The 20,735-nt window shown below is 41.2% G+C and overlaps 1 protein-coding gene across 5 annotated transcripts in view; it reads left to right on the top strand.

Annotated features, from left to right (window-relative positions):
- Positions 1 to 20,735, top strand: part of UTRN (utrophin) — an 846,507-nt gene that overhangs the window by 508,885 nt on the left and 316,887 nt on the right. For all 5 annotated transcript variants that reach the window (XM_077283030.1, XM_077283029.1, XM_077283032.1 and 2 more), the window contains one exon: positions 10,468 to 10,640. In XM_077283030.1, the coding sequence (XP_077139145.1) occupies positions 10,468 to 10,640 (173 nt within the window). The remainder of the gene's footprint in view (positions 1 to 10,467; positions 10,641 to 20,735) is intronic.

Below are 20,735 nucleotides of genomic sequence, written 5' to 3'. Positions count from 1 at the left end.
ATACGTTTATGGTATAAAAAAGTAAGAAATCTTGACTCACTCTCCAGTTTTCTCAAGTGGTGAGCAAAGTTAGTGGGTTAAGGACAACTACAACCCATCAAGATACATTAGTAATGTTCAAATTTGATCACATATCTATGCCTGCTCAAAGTAGACAAAGATTTTTGGAATTTAGAAGTGACCAAAATGCATTAAATGTATTAAGAAGCAGGTATCTTTCAATAAATTAGTGTAATTTACTGGGTTAAGAATGGTGTATGAATTACCAGTAATCATAAATGTGGGCCAGTGTTGCTAATAAACAGTTTATAGCTATGGGAAAAGTAGTAGATATTTTATAAAGTTCTTCTTTATTTTTAATGCATGAGTAAGAGCAGGAAAACTTAAAATTGCAGGTGGTGCCTTAAAGATCTCACTTTAGTGGTAAATGAATTAGTCATGCCACCCGCAGTGAAAGGAAGATTCTAATGACTTCAGTGAGTATGTTTGAACATGATGGTGGGCTGATGTGCTGCCAGCCATAGCATGATGAATGGAACTTTCTTCCTTTGATTCGTGCTATAGCTTCAAGTCTCAGAACACACACAACACAAGATTGCCAGGGTGGGTTGCTTCAGGCAAAACTGGCACAATTCTCTTTTATGTCCTACAGAACATCTGCTCGTTCACTTTTGATTTTGGACACGCTTATGTTCACTGCAAGGAGCATCTCAAGTACTCTTATTGTCTGTAATGCAGAACACAGATGCTCACCCTTGAAAATAAAAGTCGCTGGAGACCAGTCACTTGAACAATCCCAATCTATTGGAAGAATGATAAACTAATATCATGGACATTAAAGATCTTCTCAGAATTGATGTGCAACCAGAAGGTAGCTACTCAATCTTTACTGCCCGGAGCTATCTTCAGCCTATGTTTAACTTAATATTTGAATGTAACACTATGTGGCTGATACATCAAAGCTTTTACACCAGAAAGTGGCATAAAAGCTTTGAAAAGTTGCAATTTTTTTGTGCAACACTGAGCTGTGCAAAGAAATCTGCGACTTTTGGCATTTTCATGCTACTTTGGATCATATCGGTCAAAATGGGTGCAGCTGGGGAGGAGCTAGGGTGGGATAGGGCGTAGACAATCTCGCCCTTCCGATTCTTGAAAAGTGGTGGTGTTTTTTTACACCTGAACAGCTATTCCAGTTCCTGACTGGGGCGGCGCATGGAGACTCATGCCACTCAGAAGAGGCGCCAAATTAATTAATGAATTTGACGACTCTTGCACACCATCAAGACTGACATAGCGCGAGTGTGCCCTTAAATGAGTTGTTACACACTTAAAACCAAAAGAAATAGTGGAAATAGCCAGTCCAGAACCAGAGTTTATTAAACAGAAATTTCTCATCAACAAGTAAATATATAATATTTAGTATAGAAATTGTATAAAAATTGTAGGTGTACTTTTAATAATAATAATAATAATAATAATAATCTTTATTAATATATTCATACTAAAGGCCCTCAACAAAGAAAATAATTTCAAGTCATTGGGGGTGGGGGGTGATTTGCTCACCGTTGATCAATGTTCTGAATATGTATTGAAAGGTCACCAAAGCTCGTAAACTAAAGATGCATCTACACCACATGAATATCATCATATATCATATCTAGAAACACTAATTTCCCCATAATTGTGTAGTTTAACCATGTCAAAATAAAATGCCTATTTTTCAGGTGAAATTATCTTTGATTTTCTAAAAGAGCATCGTTCTCGACAGCACATAGTCCGAGAGCGATGTTAGCGTAGCAGAAATTTTTATTGCACCTTTTCCCTTGTAATGGCAGGTGAAATGCCTTGTCTCATGAGCAGACCCTTTTCAGGTAAAGTCCACCCTGCAATCAGTTAGGGTATGTGTCCACGTTCAGGATTGCATCAGGATTTGGTCAGGATTTTCCATCAGTATTTGTAAGCCAAAACCAGGAGTGGAACAAATAGAGAAAAGTATAATAGAAACATATGCACCAATTCTGCATTTATCACCCACTCCTGGTTTTGGCTTACAAATACTGATGGAAAATCCTGACCAAATCCTGATGCAATCCTGAACGTGGACACATACCCTTACTCTTATAAATGCATATCCCGCGCAGCGTTCTGCTGATCAGCTGCTTTATAACGCCCATATGCCCTAATGGGGCAAAGGGTAAGAGGTTTGGGTTTAACAAGAAATAGTGGGCAGAAGGACTGCACAGGGCTTGCTTGTAGTTTACCATAGCAGTACACAAAACAGATGCATTTTTTTTATTAACACTATTAGCAAAATTGCTTTATTTAGATACAGTGGAAAAATGTTGTGTGAAGTTTAGAGATGAGCGAGTGTGCTCGGATGAGGTGTTATCTGAGCGCTCTCGTGCCCTAATTGAGTATTTTTGGTGTGCTCGAGTCACCACGGCTGCATATCTCGTGGCTGTTAGACAGCCGCAACACATGTAGGGATTTCCTGTTTGTTAGGCCATACCTGCACGTGTTACGGCTGTCAAACAGCCACGAAACATGCAGTCGTGACTCGAGTACGCCGAAAATACTCGATTAGGGCACGAGAGCGCTCAGATAACACCTCATCCGAGCACGCTCGCTCATCACTAGTGAAATTGGGCATTTTCTTCTTTAATAAGCACCAAGATTCTTCCGGGCTTTATTGCCAAATCTGTAGCCATCTTACAGCGCTTATCATACTACTTATAATTCCTTCTGTCTGTTAATGGTGTACGTTGGGGGTATTTCCCAATATATGCCTCTGATGGAAGGCTGCAATGTATACCACTGTATCTGCTGGTGCACATCACGTGCAGGATCCCATTATAAAAGCAAATACAGATACCATGTGGAATGGATAGTGCGAGGACAGTTTTCGTTTTGTGCTTAGCCCCAAGACGTTTCAGCCACAAAAGCAAATCATGCTAAAAATGTCAATGTGAACAAGCTCTTACTCTTTTGTGTATGTAGACCGGCTTCACACTGTCCACAATGTGTAACATATGAGGCTGTAGCGTTGGGGTCAGGAGGTCCGCAGCACAGTGATTCCTCAGACATATGAAAGTGGCCTCACTGGGCAGGTTTTCTTTTCTCAATGTCAGACCGGGGAATCTTTGCTGTATTTGGTACAAAGCTCTGGAGATAAGTCTGTTGTGTGTGGACACCCTGCTTTATGCGCTGACAGCTTTATCATGATTACATTCACCAAGGAATGGATGCTAAATGACATCTGCAATATGCTGGCTAATATATCTGCCAGTGACTCGTCACATTCTACGCTTAAGTTTGGTTTTAATTAATATTTTTCGAGATAACAATTACTTTAGGACGTGTTCTTGGCTAATCATATCTTGTGACATGGAGCATTCAGTGTGTACGCGACTTGTCGAATTTTTGATGTAAAGCAATTACAAGTATATAATTAGTAGAGAACTGCAGTCATTGCATGAAGATAAAACATAATGATTTCCAGGGTAATGATGGTTGAAAGTGAATTGTGTCAGTGCGTTTTATGCTGTTGTTTCTGGTGACACATGGAGCTGGGACGACTGGCGGGTAAAGATGATAATTCTCAAGTGGAGGAACTAATAATGCAATGCATCATGATAGTTTAGGTGTTATCTCCATGCGGGTCTATGTAGCCCTAACATGTATGCAGTTAGAGCCTCAGTGAAATGTTGCTTTTCAAACAGTAGGCTTTTGCTACTCAATCTGAGAGCAGCATGATATGGGAGACACAGACCCTGATTTCAGTGATGTGTCACTTACTGAGCTACTTAATGTAATTTTTCTAAAATCATCTTTTTATCAGCAGGATAAAAAGCAGCTGCCAGATATTTCAACCCCGCCCCCACCACTGATTGGCAGCTTTCTGCCTATGCACAGTGTGCACAGCTGCCGATCAATGGTGTGGTCGGGGTTATGCAGAGCTCACCATTCAGAGAACTGATAGATCTGCAGCAGATAAAATGATCTTTAATCAAAACTGCAGCAAGCAGCCCAGTGACACATTACTGGAATAAGGGTCTCTGCCTCTACATCATGCTGCTATCAGATAAGGTAGCAAAAACTTAGTGACAGATTCCCTTAAATACAGTTAGTGCACAGCATGTCTAATTAAGTAATAGGACATAAATAGAATGTACTAAACTTGATTATTATTACATTTTTAGATTTATTTGTTATTTTAAAGGTAACAGGACATGTTAAAAATGCAGTGAAATCTGCAAACAAATCTGTCTTGTGCTAGAGAAAAATAAACTGAGCAGATAGAGCATAGGTTTAAATCAGGGGAAGGGAACCTCAGGCCCCAGGGCCATTTATGGCCCTCGAGGACCATTTATCAGGCCCCCGAAAAGATTCTCATTCTTGGGCAGAGAGCTGTATCTTGATTACAACCAGCTGAGACCAGTGCCAGAGTCATGATGTACCTTGTGGGCAGAGTTTGTACGCCCCTGAAGGATGGTATAAATATCCAAATGGCCCTTGGCAGAAAAAATATTTAAATAAATGTATGGCTATGCTGGGTATGTAAAATATATGTAACAATCTGTTCAGCTAAACCTGCTCCAAAACATGCATGCTCATTGGTCTGTATATCTATCTATCTATATACCGTATATACTCAAGTATAAGCCGACCCCCCTAATTTTGCCACAAAAAACTGGGAAAACTTAATGACTCGAGTGTAAGCCTAGGGTGGGAAATGCAGCAGCTACTGGTAAATTTCAAAAGTAAAAATAGATACCAATAAAAGTAAAATTAATTGAGACATCAGTAGGTTAAGTATTTTTGAATATCCATATTGAATCAGGAGCCCCATATAATGCTCCATACAGTTTATGATGGGCTCCATAAGATGCTCCATATTAAAATATGCCCCATATAATGCTGCACAAATGGTGATTATGACCCCATAAGATGCTCCATACAGACATTTGCCCTGTATAATGCTCCACAAATGTGGATTATGGCCCCATAAGATCCCCCATACAGATATTTGCCCCCATATCATGCTGCACATGGCCACATAAGATGCCCCATACAGATATTTGCCCCCATATCATGCTGCACATGGCCACATAAGATGTTCCATACAGATATTTGCCCCATATGCTGTTGCTGCGATTAAAAAAGTTACATACTCACCTCTCCGGCCCCCGGCACTTGCTATAGTCACCTGCTCCCCGTTCCACCACTGACCGCTGCTGTGTCTTCCCATCCTCTGCTCCGACGTTCAGGAAGAGGGCGGCGCGCACTAATCGCGTCACCGCACCCTCTGACCTGAGCGTCACTGCGGAAGACACAGCGGCGCCGACGATGGAACGAGGAGCAGGTGAATATCGCGCACTGCCCCCGTCATACTTGCCTGCTCCTGGCGCGATCCCTGCACTTCTGTTCCCCAGCGCCGCATTTTCTTCCTGTAGTGAGCGGTCACCGTTACTGCTCATTACAGTAATGAATATGTGGCTCCACCCCTAAGGGAGGTGGAGCAGCATATTCATTACTGTAATGAGCGGTACCATGTGACCGCTCACTACAGGAAGAAACTGCAGCGCCGGAAAGCAGGGACCTGCAGGGACTGCGCCAGGAGCAGGTGAGTATTATTAGACAGCCTCCGCTCCCCCTCCCCTGTCGACCCCTGGGTATGACTCGAGTATAAGCCGAGAGGGGTACTTTCAGCCCAAAAAAGTAGGCTGAAAATCTCGGCTTATACTCGAGTATATACGGTGTGTGTGTGTATATATATATATATATATATATATATATATATATATATATATATATATATACATATTAAACTATGATTGGTAAATCTGACTGGGGTGTGTCCCACTGTGGCCAATCTTGTGTGTCAGAAGGGGGCCAGGTAAATGTCAGGACTGGACCTGCAGCTGCAGGGGATCGGTGAGGGGACTTTCACTTCTTTTATGCCTGTAATACACTAAGCTTTAGCTGCCAAATCTCCACTGGACAATGACTTTGAGACTTCTGTGAATGCAGACAAGTTACTAAATGATCTATAGTCTCAACCACAAAATTGATGGACAACACTCACCAGGGGTAGAAAATATTAAAAAAAAATATTTATTGCTCCATACACAAGACAAAGTGATGTTTCGAGCTTTAAGGTCTTTATCAAGGTTTTTATTTAAGCTTGATAAAGACCTTAACGTTTGAAACATTGCTTTGTCTTGTGTATGGAGCAACAAATAATTTTTTTTAGCTTATTCTCTACCCCTGATGAGGGTTGTCCACCAATTTTTCTGTTTGGGACTGTATTTAGACCAGTGTACTCTGGTCTTTTTTTGGACTGTTGCTTACAACTGTGAGTGTGCTGCAGTTGTGTTTTTGTTTTGCACTAAATGATCTATAGTCACCCAAACCGAGTATGAGAGTTGTAATGTCTGGTACACAGGCACAATCAGCAGTCAGTAAAAGGGGATGTCCAGTATTTTCTAATAGGAAGGTTTTCTTCTGGTTACCATTTTTAAGAACAAGCACAAAAAATGTTTGAATATTTTTCAACTGATGAGAAGTCAGAACAATTGATTTCCTATCATAAACTAATGACTCAGAGCCTGAATGTTTAGAACTTTATTTTGTATAATAAACACCAAATGCATGAAATTTGCAATTCATTTTAGACACCTAGGTACCATGATTGAATACACAGCAGCAGATCGTTGACTCTTGAGCAGTATCTTATTTGAGGGATCTTCAGCTAAGATTCTTTGTGGGTACAGATAGGCTGCTCTCCATTTATCCTACCAGCAAATCAGCTGACCCCTGTTGTGCTGGCAGAGTTATATATTATTTCCTTTTGTTCCGCTATACAGATAGAAAATATGGCTGAAAACATTTTACAACAATAATTAACTAAAACCTTGTTTAGAGAATAGATACACATGCATATTTGCATCATCCAGACAAGGATGCCCCTGACGAATGCATCACCGAAACGTGCGTCGGGGTGGGCGCATCACAAGGGAACTGATCGGCTCCATAAGTATTTACCATCTATTCTTATGTGTTGTCATTCATTAGTTGTATGTTAATACCATTCCTTTTGATATATATGGCTACTGCACTAGCACTTTAGTCATATCATACATACCCCACATATATCTTATGTAATGACAATACCATTTCACATATATTAATCATTGTCATTTTGCAGTAAATTTTACTTTTACTATTTGTGCATGCCATATTAATTGTTCATACTGTTATATGCGCCCTCTTTCTCATGTTTATATGCTCGTCTGTTCACACACTAAATATATATGTAATCTTATTTATATTGACACTTGCAGATTGCTGGCGTCAGTCTCTTAGCACATATAATGTTTTATTCTATTGTCTATAGTTGACTCTACTTTTTTTTCTGGACTTGACATCTGTGAAACAAGGCACCTAATGGATTAGGACCAGCATGAGAAGCATGCAGTGTAGTGTTTAGAATATTATGATCCTTTCTAGTTTTACCTATCATGTCAGTGTCAGCATGAACTACAACTTTGATGCAGGAATGTGTGGATTACTGTAAGCACCACTAATGACTACATTCTGGAGTTCTGTTTTTCTAACTCGTAGTAAAACAAAAAATTCTGACATTTGCGTAGTTGTGTTCATCAGTTTGGTATGCGCCCTTATCACACCCTACTCTTGATGTTTATCTAAATTATGGAGGGTGCCTCCTTCTCAGTACGTGATGGTGGACAAGGATTTGTGGCCTTTTTTGGATGGAAGAAATCCACACATTTTACTTTATTTATTTACTTACTTATACAGCACCAATTATGCAAATTGTTTCTTCAGAGAAAAAGAGAGCTAGAGCTTGAGTGCCACCTATTGGAAGGTAGCAATCCTACAAAGTCAATGTAGACCCTTTAACGAGCCTTGTCACATGACTTGAGATAATAGTCAAACCGGAATCTCAATTTGCAGACACTGTGTTTCGGGGTACTGCACCATTAATTCCACAGTGCTATACAGACAACATCAGCACTGTCCCCATCAGGGCTCACAATCACTATTGTGTCTGTTGTTCCTTCTGGTGGTTATTATTGACCTTTTGTTATATTTCATACAGATAAAGTGCAGCTATAACTAGGTGAATAGTATTTATATGAAAACTAGATGGTGGCCCGATTCTAACGCATCGGGTATTCTAGAATATGCATGTCCACGTAGTATATTGCCCAGTTATGTAGTATATTGCCCAGCGACGTAGTATACAGCACAGAGCTACGTAGTATATTGCCCAGCCACGTATGTCACAGGTTAAAAAATAAAAAAATAAACATATACTCACTTTCCGAGGGCCCCTTGTAGTTCTGTCGCCTGTGTGCGGTGCAGGCGGCAGCTTCCGGTCCCAGGGTGTGATGATGTCGCGGTCACATGACCGTGAATTCATGGCAGGTCCTTGTCGCATCCTTAGCACCGGAACCTGTCGCTTGCATGGAGCGGTCACCAGAGCGTCGCGAGGAGCGGAAAAGGCGGTGGAAGGTGAGTATATAATGATTTTTTATTTTTTTTAATTATTTTTTAACATTAGATGTTTTTACTATTGGCGCTGCATAGGCAGCATCAATAGTAAAAATTTGGTCACACAGGGTTAATAGCGGCGGTAACGGAGTGAGTTACCCACGGCATAACGCCGTCCGTTACCCCCGGCATTAACCCTGTGTGAGCCGTGACTGCTGGGAGTATGGAGTGGGTGCCGGGCACTGACTGCAGGGGAGTAGAGAGGGACTAATCGGACTGTGGCCGTCGCTGATTGGTCGCAGCAGCCATGACAGGCAGCTGGTGAGACCAATCAGCGACTTGGATTCCATGACAGACAGAGGCCGCAACCAATGAATATCTGTGACAGACAGACAGAAGGACAGACGGAAGTGACCCTTAGACAATTATATAGTAGATAGTAGCTTTCTTATTGGTGTATGTGGTGGTCAGCAGATCCCCCCTTATTGCAGACTAGTAAGAACACAAGGGATTGCTTATATCACGTTTGCCATCTTGTTCTTTATTAAACCTGTGAACGCTGTTGCTATGCTCTGTGTCCAATATTATAGAAAGGTGATGTTCAATATTAAGAAGAAAGGTCTGCTTTTATGTTTCCAGCAACATCATTGTTGTCTATATACTATTTCCACCAGTTTTGTAGCCCATAGGTAAGATTAGCAATGTTTAAGGAAAACTGTCCCCTACACCACCCAAACTACTAAATTGATCGTGTTGCTCTCAGGAAGATAAGGAAATTGATACCTTTTGAGGTCTAAAGCTCAAACCGCAAGAAATCGCATTTTTCAGGTACATGCAAAGGAAACTGGAAATGCGCTGGAAATGACAGTGCACTTCCAATCCTCAGCTCCCTGGTTCTAGTCCCCATTTAGTTCTGTCATATTCTGCTTGACTGATAGCTCTGTGGCTCTTCGACTGTGCTCCTGTCTATGTCCGTGACAGGTTTCACCTGTGAGTCAATCATATGTGGACATTCTGGACATATGAGTCAGGTGAGCGGTCCTAACCAGTGATTGACAGCTATTCCGTATGCACATTGGTTTAGGTAAGGCTGTTGATACTGATTACCACCTACTGGACTTCTAAAACCTTAAATAAATGAATAAAATATATACAATTACACTAAATTATTTGTCTTGCAAAACTGTATATCAATTAGCTCAGCTACTTCTGCTATAAAACTTCCCACCCATAGCAGTTCCAAGGTAACAAGCCCAATTCCTACTTTTCTTAAGAAGAAAAAAAAATACCTAAATACCTAATAGAAATAATATACATTGAAAGGGATAAGTCTTCAAACAAGAAAATTCTGAAGTCCAAAATTAGGAATGGCTCCAGCTAGAAAGAAACTTGAGATGCTTACAGGACAATATAAATCTCATTACCTTTTCTTCACGGTCTACTTTCTAAATGTTGTAGTACTTTGTCTTGGCTTATGATCAAGGGTGAACGTGGGAAACTTATGTATTACATCACCGATTATCTGTACTTAGGTTCTGAAATCCTTGGAATTATTTTGCCTTCAGAAATGGCTGAAATATAAAGCTACGATAGCTATGCTTTGAAGTTGAAATATTCCTCCATGAAAGCTTGTTTAAAGAGTGGTAGATTGATGGAATGGATATTTAGTAAAAGTGGAAAAGTGGAAGATATTAAGGTAGAAGTGTAATTCAAGCCTAAGTTCAGAGCAAAGAAAGTAAATCTGATGTGCAAATCTCAATCATAGTGTAAAATACACAAATATTTCTTGTGATATTTCTTGCTTCATTATGATAAAATTAGATTTCATAAAAAGGCGAGGCATTGTCTTCTCCAAGTAGAGAATACTAACGTCTTCTTGTAGAGAACATAATGGTCATATAATATATCGGTGTTACTGGTGTAGTAAGTCTTCCTTGTTTTCTGTTTCAGGACATTCAAGCAGAAATTGATGCCCATAACGATATTTTCAAGAGCGTTGATGGGAATAGGCAAAAGATGGTGAAAGCATTGGGCACTTCAGAGGAAGCAGCATTGCTTCAGCATAGACTTGATGATATGAATCAACGCTGGAATGATTTAAAGGCCAAGTCATCTAATATCAGGTAACAAAGACAAATGTTTTCCAGAAAACTAAGCATTGTGGAGTATCGAAAGGCCGAATAGAGAATATATGGCTCATTGGGTGTCAGAAAAAATAGGAGGGCATCACATTTCAATCAACTTTCTGTTTTTCATCAACTTTTCTGATGTGCCTTTTATGCTAGTTTTGGGGGGCTGCGTAGGACCTGACCTCCTATAATACTTCTATATGATATGGCATAATTATTATTTAGAGCTTTGCTGCCTGACATGACATAATTGTGCTCCTGTTAGATCACAGCCATTGGTCAGGGCAGGAAGTTGAATTGAAAAGACTATGCTTGAGCACTGGACACTAGGGGGTAGTAATAATCACAAGCAATATTGAAATTTACCCTTTTTCTGCCTTAGGCATCAAAGATTACCTAAACTGCCAGGGAAATTATCATTAACCTCCGGTGTTGCTAGCATTTACCTATTCTCCTCTCCTCGGACTCAGGCTGCAGCTTTCGCATTCAGCAGCCATTGATTGGATGCAGCGTTCATGTGATACCCCACCAGATGTTGATGCCAGCAGACTAGTGGGGGCTGGACACAGTATCAAGTCCAGGAGGAGAGTATATAGTTTTGATTTAAAAAAAATATATCAGGGGGAGGGTGGGGGCCTATTGAGTAGGATTGTAAAGTAGGGGATAATCCCTCTAAACCCTTGGTCACTTCAGACCACTAGAATGTTAGTGTTACTCTTCAATTAGTGTTACCTTTACATCAGTAGTTAATTAGCAAATAAGTGTTTATAGAAAGCTGGTTCCAGGTTGTGGACAGGAGTAAACATGTCGCTTATCATCTGATCAATGAGCAACCCACTTGTCAATTGAGTCAATTCAGTAATTGAAACGTTTATGCCGGGAAAAATTAATTGTTATTGACAGATGCTGCACATCATCCAGTTAAAACAGGGAATGTGCTGCTGATAACATTAATATGTATGGGGACAGAAAGATTGCATTAGCGATAGGTTTGTCCCCATCATTCCTTGCTGCCCTGTTAAACACGCGTCAGACGACTTGAGTATAGTCAATCACTAGCTGTTAACGGTGCAGTAACGGGCAAAAATCGTGGCGCCTAAATGTACCATTACTCACTCGCCTCCTGGAAATGCCATCAGAGACCAATACATGGGTGGCATGATAGGAGGCCATTAAAGTATCTCCTCACTTTTCTTCATGGATGCTGGTGAATTCTTAGATTTGGAGATAGGATCTGGACTGATGGTTCGTGCATCCTCATACAAATTAGTATATTTTCTGATGGAGCAGTCTCTAAACTATAGTTTGCAGTTGTATAATATAGTGCGGAGTGTTGGGAAGGCTCAGGAAGAAATAGCTTTGGATATGATTTTTCAGCTTACATAACCATCTTTTAATATGTTCTTTTATACTTGAAATGAGAAGTTTAAAACTTCCAAGTCCTGGTGTTCAAAGACAATCTTGACATCCCTCAACCTAAGAAGAACTGTTTTGTACTGGATGTGAAAAATACTTAGGAAAAACCCGCACCTCCGCAGTATTCACTGTGTATTAATGTACCAACCGTGCACAAATACAGTAATTGCCGTAAATAATATTATTGCCAATTTACATTATATTTTCAATAGTCCGAAAACACATTTTAGAAAATGTGTAGTTTTACATAGTGATACTGATGCCACAAAGACAACAACTTTGGAAAAAGAACATTTTGTCACTATAATCTGTAAAACTATTTTGCAAAGATTAGCTGTGGTTGGATGGAAATGCTGTTTCTGAAAGGTTAAAAAAGTTATCGCATCTGAGAGGTTTTCGTAAGTGATAAGTGAGAGTGCTCGGATAAGGCGTTATATGTGCTCCTGTGATAATACAGTGTCTTTGGTGTGCTCGAATAATATGTTTGAGTCCCCGCGGCTGCATGTCTCACGGCTGTTCAATAGCCACAACATATGCGGGGATTCCCTGTTTGTTAGACAATCCTTGCATGTGTTGCAGCTGTTGAACAGCCACGAGACATGCAGCGGCGGGGACTCGAACATAGAAGCATGTAGAAGTGGATTGAAGCAGGAAAGCACTGTATGTGGTGTCCATTTTTCCTAATAGGGCATACGTATGTAGCATTCTCTAACATGCCATGCATGCCGCAATGCAGCAAGATGTCTTGATGCAGAAAACTCATTTCTTGCTTAACCTGACACTTTCAATGAGATGTTCTGTGTTGAATGTCAAGCTAAAGGGATTTTTTAAGCTTCAGATATTGATGATTTATCCTTACGACAGTTCTTAAATATCAGATCGGTTGTGGTCCAACCCCCAGCCCCCTCACTGATCCTCCCGACGGCTGGATGTAAACTAGGGTGACCACAAAAAATCGATGTTGGAATTTTGTCCGTCTGGACCCCACAAAACGATTCCCCTTTCCGGATATTGAGATAGCCAAAATTTGAGCTCGATCAAACGACGTTAACCCGTGCCGCTCGTCGCTCAAAGTTTGAAAAAATCCGAATTTTTGCCCAAAAAGCTGACATATGAAGCCATAACTCCAGAATGGTAAATAATAAAAACACGCTTAATATCTCAAAAGAAAGCTAATGTTGTTCTTCAAAATTTATATTTTATACATAATTGTTATTTTAAGTCAAACTGAGTTAAAACATCTTTTAGCCCCAAGAACGTGACCTGGTACCACTAGGAGCATACTTCGTATATTTTGTTATTAAGTGATACATTTATTTTTTTTTGGTATATTTTTGAGTTTAAAGTAGAAATATAATAAAAAAACAAGTAATACTGATAAGTCTAATGACTTTTATTTTAAAATATAAAAATGAGGTATTTAATACATACAAAACAGACACAGAAAAGATACAGACGTAGTACCTACATGAGTTGATAATTTTACATAGTTATCTAATCTAACCCTCTTGAGTACAAAGTCTCGAAAACTTTATTACATTCTAGAAGGCAAACGTTCAGAGAACAATATACTAAAAACATGTTAGATAAAGTAAACATTCCTGAAAAAGAGCCAGTGGTTGTCCATTGGGACGGTAAACTTTTACCGGGTGTTTTAAAAAATGAGCAATGTGAGCGAATAGCTATTGCTATTTCATATGGCGAAAAGGAACAGCTGCTGGGAGTTCCTGTAACAGCAAGCAGCTCTGGAGAGGAGCAAGCCGAAGCCGTATATGAATGCCTACAGGAATGGGGTCTTCCCAACACCGTCAAGGCGATGTGCTTCGACACTGCAGCATCGAACACGGGAAGACTCAAAGGAGCATGCGTCCTATTGGAGCAAATGTTAGGAAGAGAATTGCTACACCTAGCTTGCCGTCACCATATCTTGGAAATTGTGTTAAGAGGCGTATTCGACACAAAAATGGGATCAACCACTGGACCTCATGCAGACATTTTCAAAAGATTCCTCACTGCGTGGCCCAAGATAGACAAAGGAAAATACGACACAGGTATCAGTGACAAGCTAATACAAAAGCAGCTAACTACAGAAGTAATTGCAAATGTTACTGCTGAATTCGAGACCAAATTAACTGAGAGCCACCCCAGAGATGACTACAAGGAGCTGTTGCAGTTGGTTCTCGTATTTGTTGGATCACTAGACGGCAATGTTGTGGGTTTTAGAACTCCAGGAGCCATTCATCACGCTAGGTGGATGGCAAAGGCTATTTACTGCTTAAAAATGTTCATTTTTCGTCGTCAATTTAAGATGTCTAAAGAAGAAGAAAGTTCTGTGCGTGCCATTTCTGTTTTCCTAGTTAAAATTTATTGTAAAGCTTGGTTCAATGCTCCAAAAGCTCATCTTGCACCAAAGCAAGATTTAGGTATTTTGCATAGTCTGTTAGACTATAAAGAATGTGACAACGACATTGCAGAAATAGCCCTGACCAAATTTTCGAACCATTTGTGCTATTTGAATGCAGAGTTGGTGGGATTATCGTTTTTTGATCCCAACATTACAGACGATGAAAAGTTGTTAATGGCTAATAAATTGCTCAGTAGCACAGATGAACCATCAGAGCACGCTAGGGTTGTAAATCCAAAAGTTAAGAAAGAAAAAGTAAAAGAGGTCGTTGATGGAGGATTGTTAAATTTACTTACCAAAGAAACATTTACATTCTTTGACCGATTTAATATAAAAACGGATTTCCTAAGACAAAATCCAAACACCTGGCCTCAAAATAATGACTTCCAAGAAGGATTGAAAATTGTCAAAACATTAAAAGTAGTTAATGATATGGCTGAGCGTGGTGTTAAATTAATAACCGACTTTAACGACCTTCTGACAAAAAATGAAGAACAAAAGCAATATGTCCTGCAAGTTGTAAGCAAATGCCGAGCATTATATTCTGACGTTTCAAAAACTACTTTAACAAAACCTCTAGAATAGATTAGATAACTATGTAAAATTATCAACTCATGTAGGTACTACGTCTGTATCTTTTCTGTCTGTTTTGTATGTATTAAATACCTCATTTTTATATTTTAAAATAAAAAAAGTCATTAGACTTATCAGTATTACTTGTTTTTTTATTATATTTCTACTTTAAACTCAAAAATATACAAAAAAAAAAAATGTATCACTTAATAACAAAATATACGAAGTATGCTCCTAGTGGTACCAGGTCACGTTCTTGGGGCTAAAAGATGTTTTAACTCAGTTTGACTTAAAATAACAATTATGTATAAAATATAAATTTTGAAGAACAACATTAGCTTTCTTTTGAGATATTAAGCGTGTTTTTATTATTTACCATTCTGGAGTTATGGCTTCATATGTCAGCTTTTTGGGCAAAAATTCGGATTTTTTCAAACTTTGAGCGACGAGCGGCACGGGTTAACGTCGTTTGATCGAGCTCAAATTTTGGCTATCTCAATATCCGGAAAGGGGAATCGTTTTGTGGGGTCCAGACGGACAAGATTCCCACATTTTTTTCAAACCCATATAAGATCCGGTCACCCTAATGTAAACAGTGAGCGGTGCAGAACTGCACAGCTCTTTGCTCCGTTCACTGTCTAGTGGCTATTGCGATGAGCTGCAGTTCTCAGCAGTGGCCGCTACACGCTGAACCGGTTTTTTTCACAGTTTACATCTGAATGCTGCCACGGTTAAAACAGCTGATTAGTGGGGGTGTCGGGAATGGGACCCCTAGTGATCTGATTTTGATCGGAACCGTGAATAACTCCCTTAAAGTTTTGTTTTAAGATTTGTACCTTATTATAAAATAACATCCATGTCGCCCAACTGACCCCACTCCGTGTGAGGCAGGCGCCACTCCATGCTTGGTCTCAGATGGGGTGGTGTTGTGAATTCCGTTCTCGGGCTCCCTCCTGTGGTCGCGAATGGTACTTTGGTGAGTTCGGTCCTTGGACACCCTCTGGTGGCTTTGAGTGGAATTGCTGATCTTTGAGGTTGGCTTTCTCAGCTGCCCTTGCTTATTGCTTCTGTTGGCTTTCCTATTTAACTCTGCTCAGGTCGTTAGTTCATGCCAGCTGTCAATGTCTCAGTACTGGTTCAGACCTCTCTTGGATTTCTCAGATGACCTGTCTACTCCAGCAGAAGCTAAGTCCCTGCTAGTTCATTTGCTGTTCATTGGTTTTGAATATATTTCTCAGTACATGCTATGTTTCTAGTCCAGCCTGCTATTATGATATTTCCTTGCTAGCTGGAAGCTCTGGGGGTGCAGAGCTGCACCTCCACACCGTGAGTCGGTGTGGGGGTCTTTTTGCACACTCTGCGTGGTTTTTGCAGTTTTTAATACTGACCGCATAGTTCCCTTTCCTATCCTCTGTCTATCTAGAGAAGATTCGGCCTCCTTTGCTAAAATCTGTTTCATTCCTGTGTTTGTCACTTCCCTCTTAGCTCACAGTCAATATTTGTGGGGGGCTACCTTTACTTTGGGGAATTTCTCTGAGGCAAGGTAGGCTGTTATTTCTATCTTTAGGGGTAGTTAGCTCTTAGGTTGTGAAGAGGCGTCTAGGGAGAGTTAGGCATGCTCCACGGCTATTTCTAGTGTGTGTGATAGGATTAGGGATTGCAGTCAGTAGAGTTACCACCTCCTCAGAGCTTGTCCCAGGTTTTCTGTTTTAACCATCAGGTCATTTCAGGTGCTCCTAACCACCAGGTCCATAACAGTACAGCTGGCCTACAAAGTGTTAATGCATCTCAAAAGAGGGAAAAGAGAAGTTCTGAGTCAATTTTTTTTTTCTTTGCAGCTTGTTTTGTCTTTCTTTTCCCCTTAACCTCTGGGTGGTTCAGGACTCAGGTGTAGATATGGATATTCAAGGTCTGTCCTCTTGTGTGGATCAACTCACTGCAAGGGTACAAAGTATTCAAGATTATGTAGTACAGAATCCGATGTTAGAGCCTAGAATTCCTATTCCTGATTTGTTTTCTGGGGATAGATCTAAATTTTTGAATTTCAAAAATAATTGCAGACTTTTTCTTGCTCTGAAACCCCGCTCCTCTGGTGACCCCATTCAGCAAGTAAAGATTATTATTTATTTGTTGCGTGGTGACCCACAAGACTGGGCATTCTCCCTTGAGCCAGGAAATCCTGCATTGCTAAATGTAGATGCATTTTTTCTGGCGCTTGGATTGCTTTATGACGAACCAAATTCAGTGGATCAGGCAGAAAAGATCTTGCTGACTCTATGTCAGGGTCAGGATGAAGCAGAAGTATATTGCCAGAAGTTTAGAAAGTGGTCTGTGCTTACACAATGGAATGAGTGTGCCCTGGCAGCAATTTTCAGAAAGGGTCTTTCTGAAGCCCTTAAAGATGTTATGGTGGGGTTCCCCACGCCTGCTGGTCTGAATGAGTCAATGTCTTTGGCCATTCAGATTGATCGGCGTTTGCGTGAGCACAAAGTTGTGCACCATTTGGCGGTGTCCTCTGAGCGGAGGCCTGAGCCTATGCAATGCGATAGGACTTTGACCAGAGCTGAACGACAAGAACACAGACGTCAGAATGGGCTGTGTTTTTACTGTGGTGACTCCTCTCATGCTATCTCTGATTGTCCTAAGCGCACTAAGAGGTTCGTTAGGTCTGTCACCATTAGTACTGTGCAGCCTAAATTTCTCTTATCTGTTACTCTGATTTGCTCACTGTCGTCCTACTCTGTTATGGCATTTGTGGATTCGGGCACTGCCCTGAACTTGATGGACTTGGAGTTTGCCAGGCGCTGTGGTTTTTCCTTGGAGCCTTTGCAGAATCCTATTCCCTTAAGGGGGATTGATGCTACGCCATTGGCCAAGAATAAACCTCAGTACTGGACTCAGCTGACCATGTACATGGCTCCCGCACATCAGGAAAATATTCGCTTTTTGGTGTTGCATAATTTGCATGATCTTGTCGTGTTGGGTTTGCCATGGTTACAGGTTCTTAATCCAGTACTGGATTGGAAATCAATGTCTGTGTCTAGTTGGGGTTGTGAAGGGATACATAGTGATGTTCCTTTGATGTCAATTTCTTCTTCCACTCCTTCTGAAGTCCCTGAGTTTTTGTCGGATTACCAGGATGTATTTGATGAGCCCAAGTCCAGTGCCCTACCTCCTCATAGGGACTGTGATTGCGCTATTAATCTGATTCCTGGTAGTAAGTTCCCTAAGGGCCGACTGTTCAATTTATCTGTGCCAGAACATGCCGCTATGCGGAGTTATGTAAAGGAGTCCTTGGAGAAGGGGCATATTCGCCCGTCTTCGTCACCGTTGGGAGCAGGGTTCTTTTTTGTGGCCAAGAAGGATGGCTCTCTGAGACCCTGTATAGATTACCGCCTTCTCAATAAAATCACGGTCAAATTTCAGTACCCTTTGCCTCTGCTGTCTGATTTGTTTGCTCGGATTAAGGGGGCTAGTTGGTTTACCAAGATTGACCTTCGAGGGGCGTATAATCTTGTGCGTATTAAACAGGGCTATGAATGGAAAACAGCATTTAATACGCCCGAGGGCCATTTTGAGTACCTGGTGATGCCATTCGGGCTTTCTAATGCTCCATCTGTGTTTCAGTCCTTTATGCACGACATCTTCCAGAAGTATCTGGATAGGTTCATGATTGTATATTTGGATGATATTTTGGTGTTTTCGGATGATTGGGAGTCTCATGTGAGGCAGGTCAGGATGGTATTCCAGGTCCTTCGTGCTAATGCGTTGTTTGTGAAGGGGTCTAAATGCCTCTTTGGAGTTCAGAAGGTTTCCTTTTTGGGCTTCATTTTTTCCCCTTCTACTATCGAGATGGACCCTGTTAAAGTTCAGGCCATTTATGATTGGACTCAACCTACATCTGTGAAGAGTCTTCAGAAGTTTCTGGGCTTTGCTAATTTTTACCGTCGCTTCATCGCTAATTTTTCTAGTGTGGTTAAGCCTTTGACTGATTTGACGAAGAAAGGCGCTGATGTGGTGTATTGGTCCCCTGCGGCCATTGAGGCTTTTCAGGAGCTTAAACGTCGCTTTACTTCGGCCCCTGTGTTGCGTCAGCCAGATGTTTCGCTCCCTTTTCAGGTCGAGGTTGATGCTTCTGAGATTGGGGCAGGGGCTGTTTTGTCTCAGAGAAGTTCTGATGGCTCTTTGATGAAGCCATGTGCTTTCTTTTCTAGAAAGTTTTCGCCTGCTGAGCGTAATTATGATGTCGGCAATCGGGAGTTGTTGGCTATGAAGTGGGCATTCGAGGAGTGGCGACATTGGCTTGAGGGAGCCAAACACCGCGTGGTGGTCTTGACTGATCACAAGAATCTGACTTACCTCGAGTCTGCCAAGCGGTTGAATCCTAGACAGGCTCGATGGTCGCTGTTTTTCTCCCGGTTCGATTTTGTGGTCTCATACCTTCCGGGATCTAAGAATGTGAAGGCTGATGCCCTTTCTAGGAGTTTTTTACCTGATTATCCGGGAGTCCCTGAGCCGGCTGGTATTCTCTAAGAGGGGGTGATTCTGTCTGCCATTTCCCCTGATTTGTGGCGGGTGCTGCAGGAGTTTCAGGCTGATAGACCTGACCGCTGTCCAGTGGACAAACTGTTTGTCCCTGATAGATGGACTAGTAAAGGTATTTCTGAGGTTCATTGTTCAGTATTGGCTGGTCATCCTGGGATTTTTGGTACCAGAGATTTGGTTGCTATGTCCTTTTGGTGGCCTTCCTTGTCATGGGATGTGCGTTCTTTTGTTCAGTCCTGTGGGACTTGTGCTCGGGCCAAGCCTTGCTGTTCTCGTGCCAGTGGGTTGCTTTTGCCTTTGCCTGTCCCGAAGAGGCCCTGGACGCATATTTCCATGGATTTTATTTCTGATCTTCCTGTCTCTCAAAGGATGTCCGTCATCTGGGTGATTTGTGATCGGTTTTCTAAGATGGTCCATTTGGTACCCTTGCCTAAATTGCCTTCCTCTTCTGATTTGGTTCCATTATTTTTTCAGCATGTGGTTCGTTTGCATGGCATTCCGGAGAACATTGTGTCTGACAGAGGTTCCCAGTTTGTTTCTAGGTTTTGGCGGTCCTTTTGTGCTAAGATGGGCATTGATTTGTCTTTTTCTTCAGCGTTCCATCCTCAGACAAATGGCCAAACCGAACGAACCAATCAGACCTTGGAAACCTATCTGAGATGCTTTGTTTCTGCTGATCAGGATGATTGGGTGAACTTCTTGCCATTGGCCGAGTTCGCTCTTAATAATTGGGCTAGTTCGGCCACTTTGGTTTCGCCTTTTTTTGTAATTCTGGTTTTCATCCTCGTTTTTCTTCAGGGCAGGTTGAGCCTTCTGACTGTCCTGGTGTGGATTCTGTGGTGGACAGGTTAAAGCAAATTTGGACTCACGTGGTGGGCAATTTGACGTTGTCTCAGGAGAAGGCGCAACATTTTGCTAACCGCCGTCGCTGTGTTGGTCCCCGACTTCGTGTTGGGGATTTAGATTGGTTGTCTTCTCGTTATGTCCCTATGAAGGTTTCTTCTCCTAAGTTTAAGCCTCGTTTCATTGGTCCTTTTAAGATTTCTGAAATTATCAATCCTGTGTCGTTTCGTTTGGCCCTTCCAGCTTCTTTTGCCATCCATAATGTGTTCCATAGGTCATTGTTGCGGAGATATGTGGCGCCTATGGTT

The sequence above is a fragment of the Ranitomeya variabilis genome, chromosome 2 (genome assembly GCF_051348905.1).
Source record: "Ranitomeya variabilis isolate aRanVar5 chromosome 2, aRanVar5.hap1, whole genome shotgun sequence".
Lineage (NCBI taxonomy): Eukaryota > Metazoa > Chordata > Amphibia > Anura > Dendrobatidae > Ranitomeya > Ranitomeya variabilis.
The sequence above is the reverse complement of the archived record's forward strand: the minus strand, read 5'-3'. Positions and strand labels throughout refer to the sequence as shown.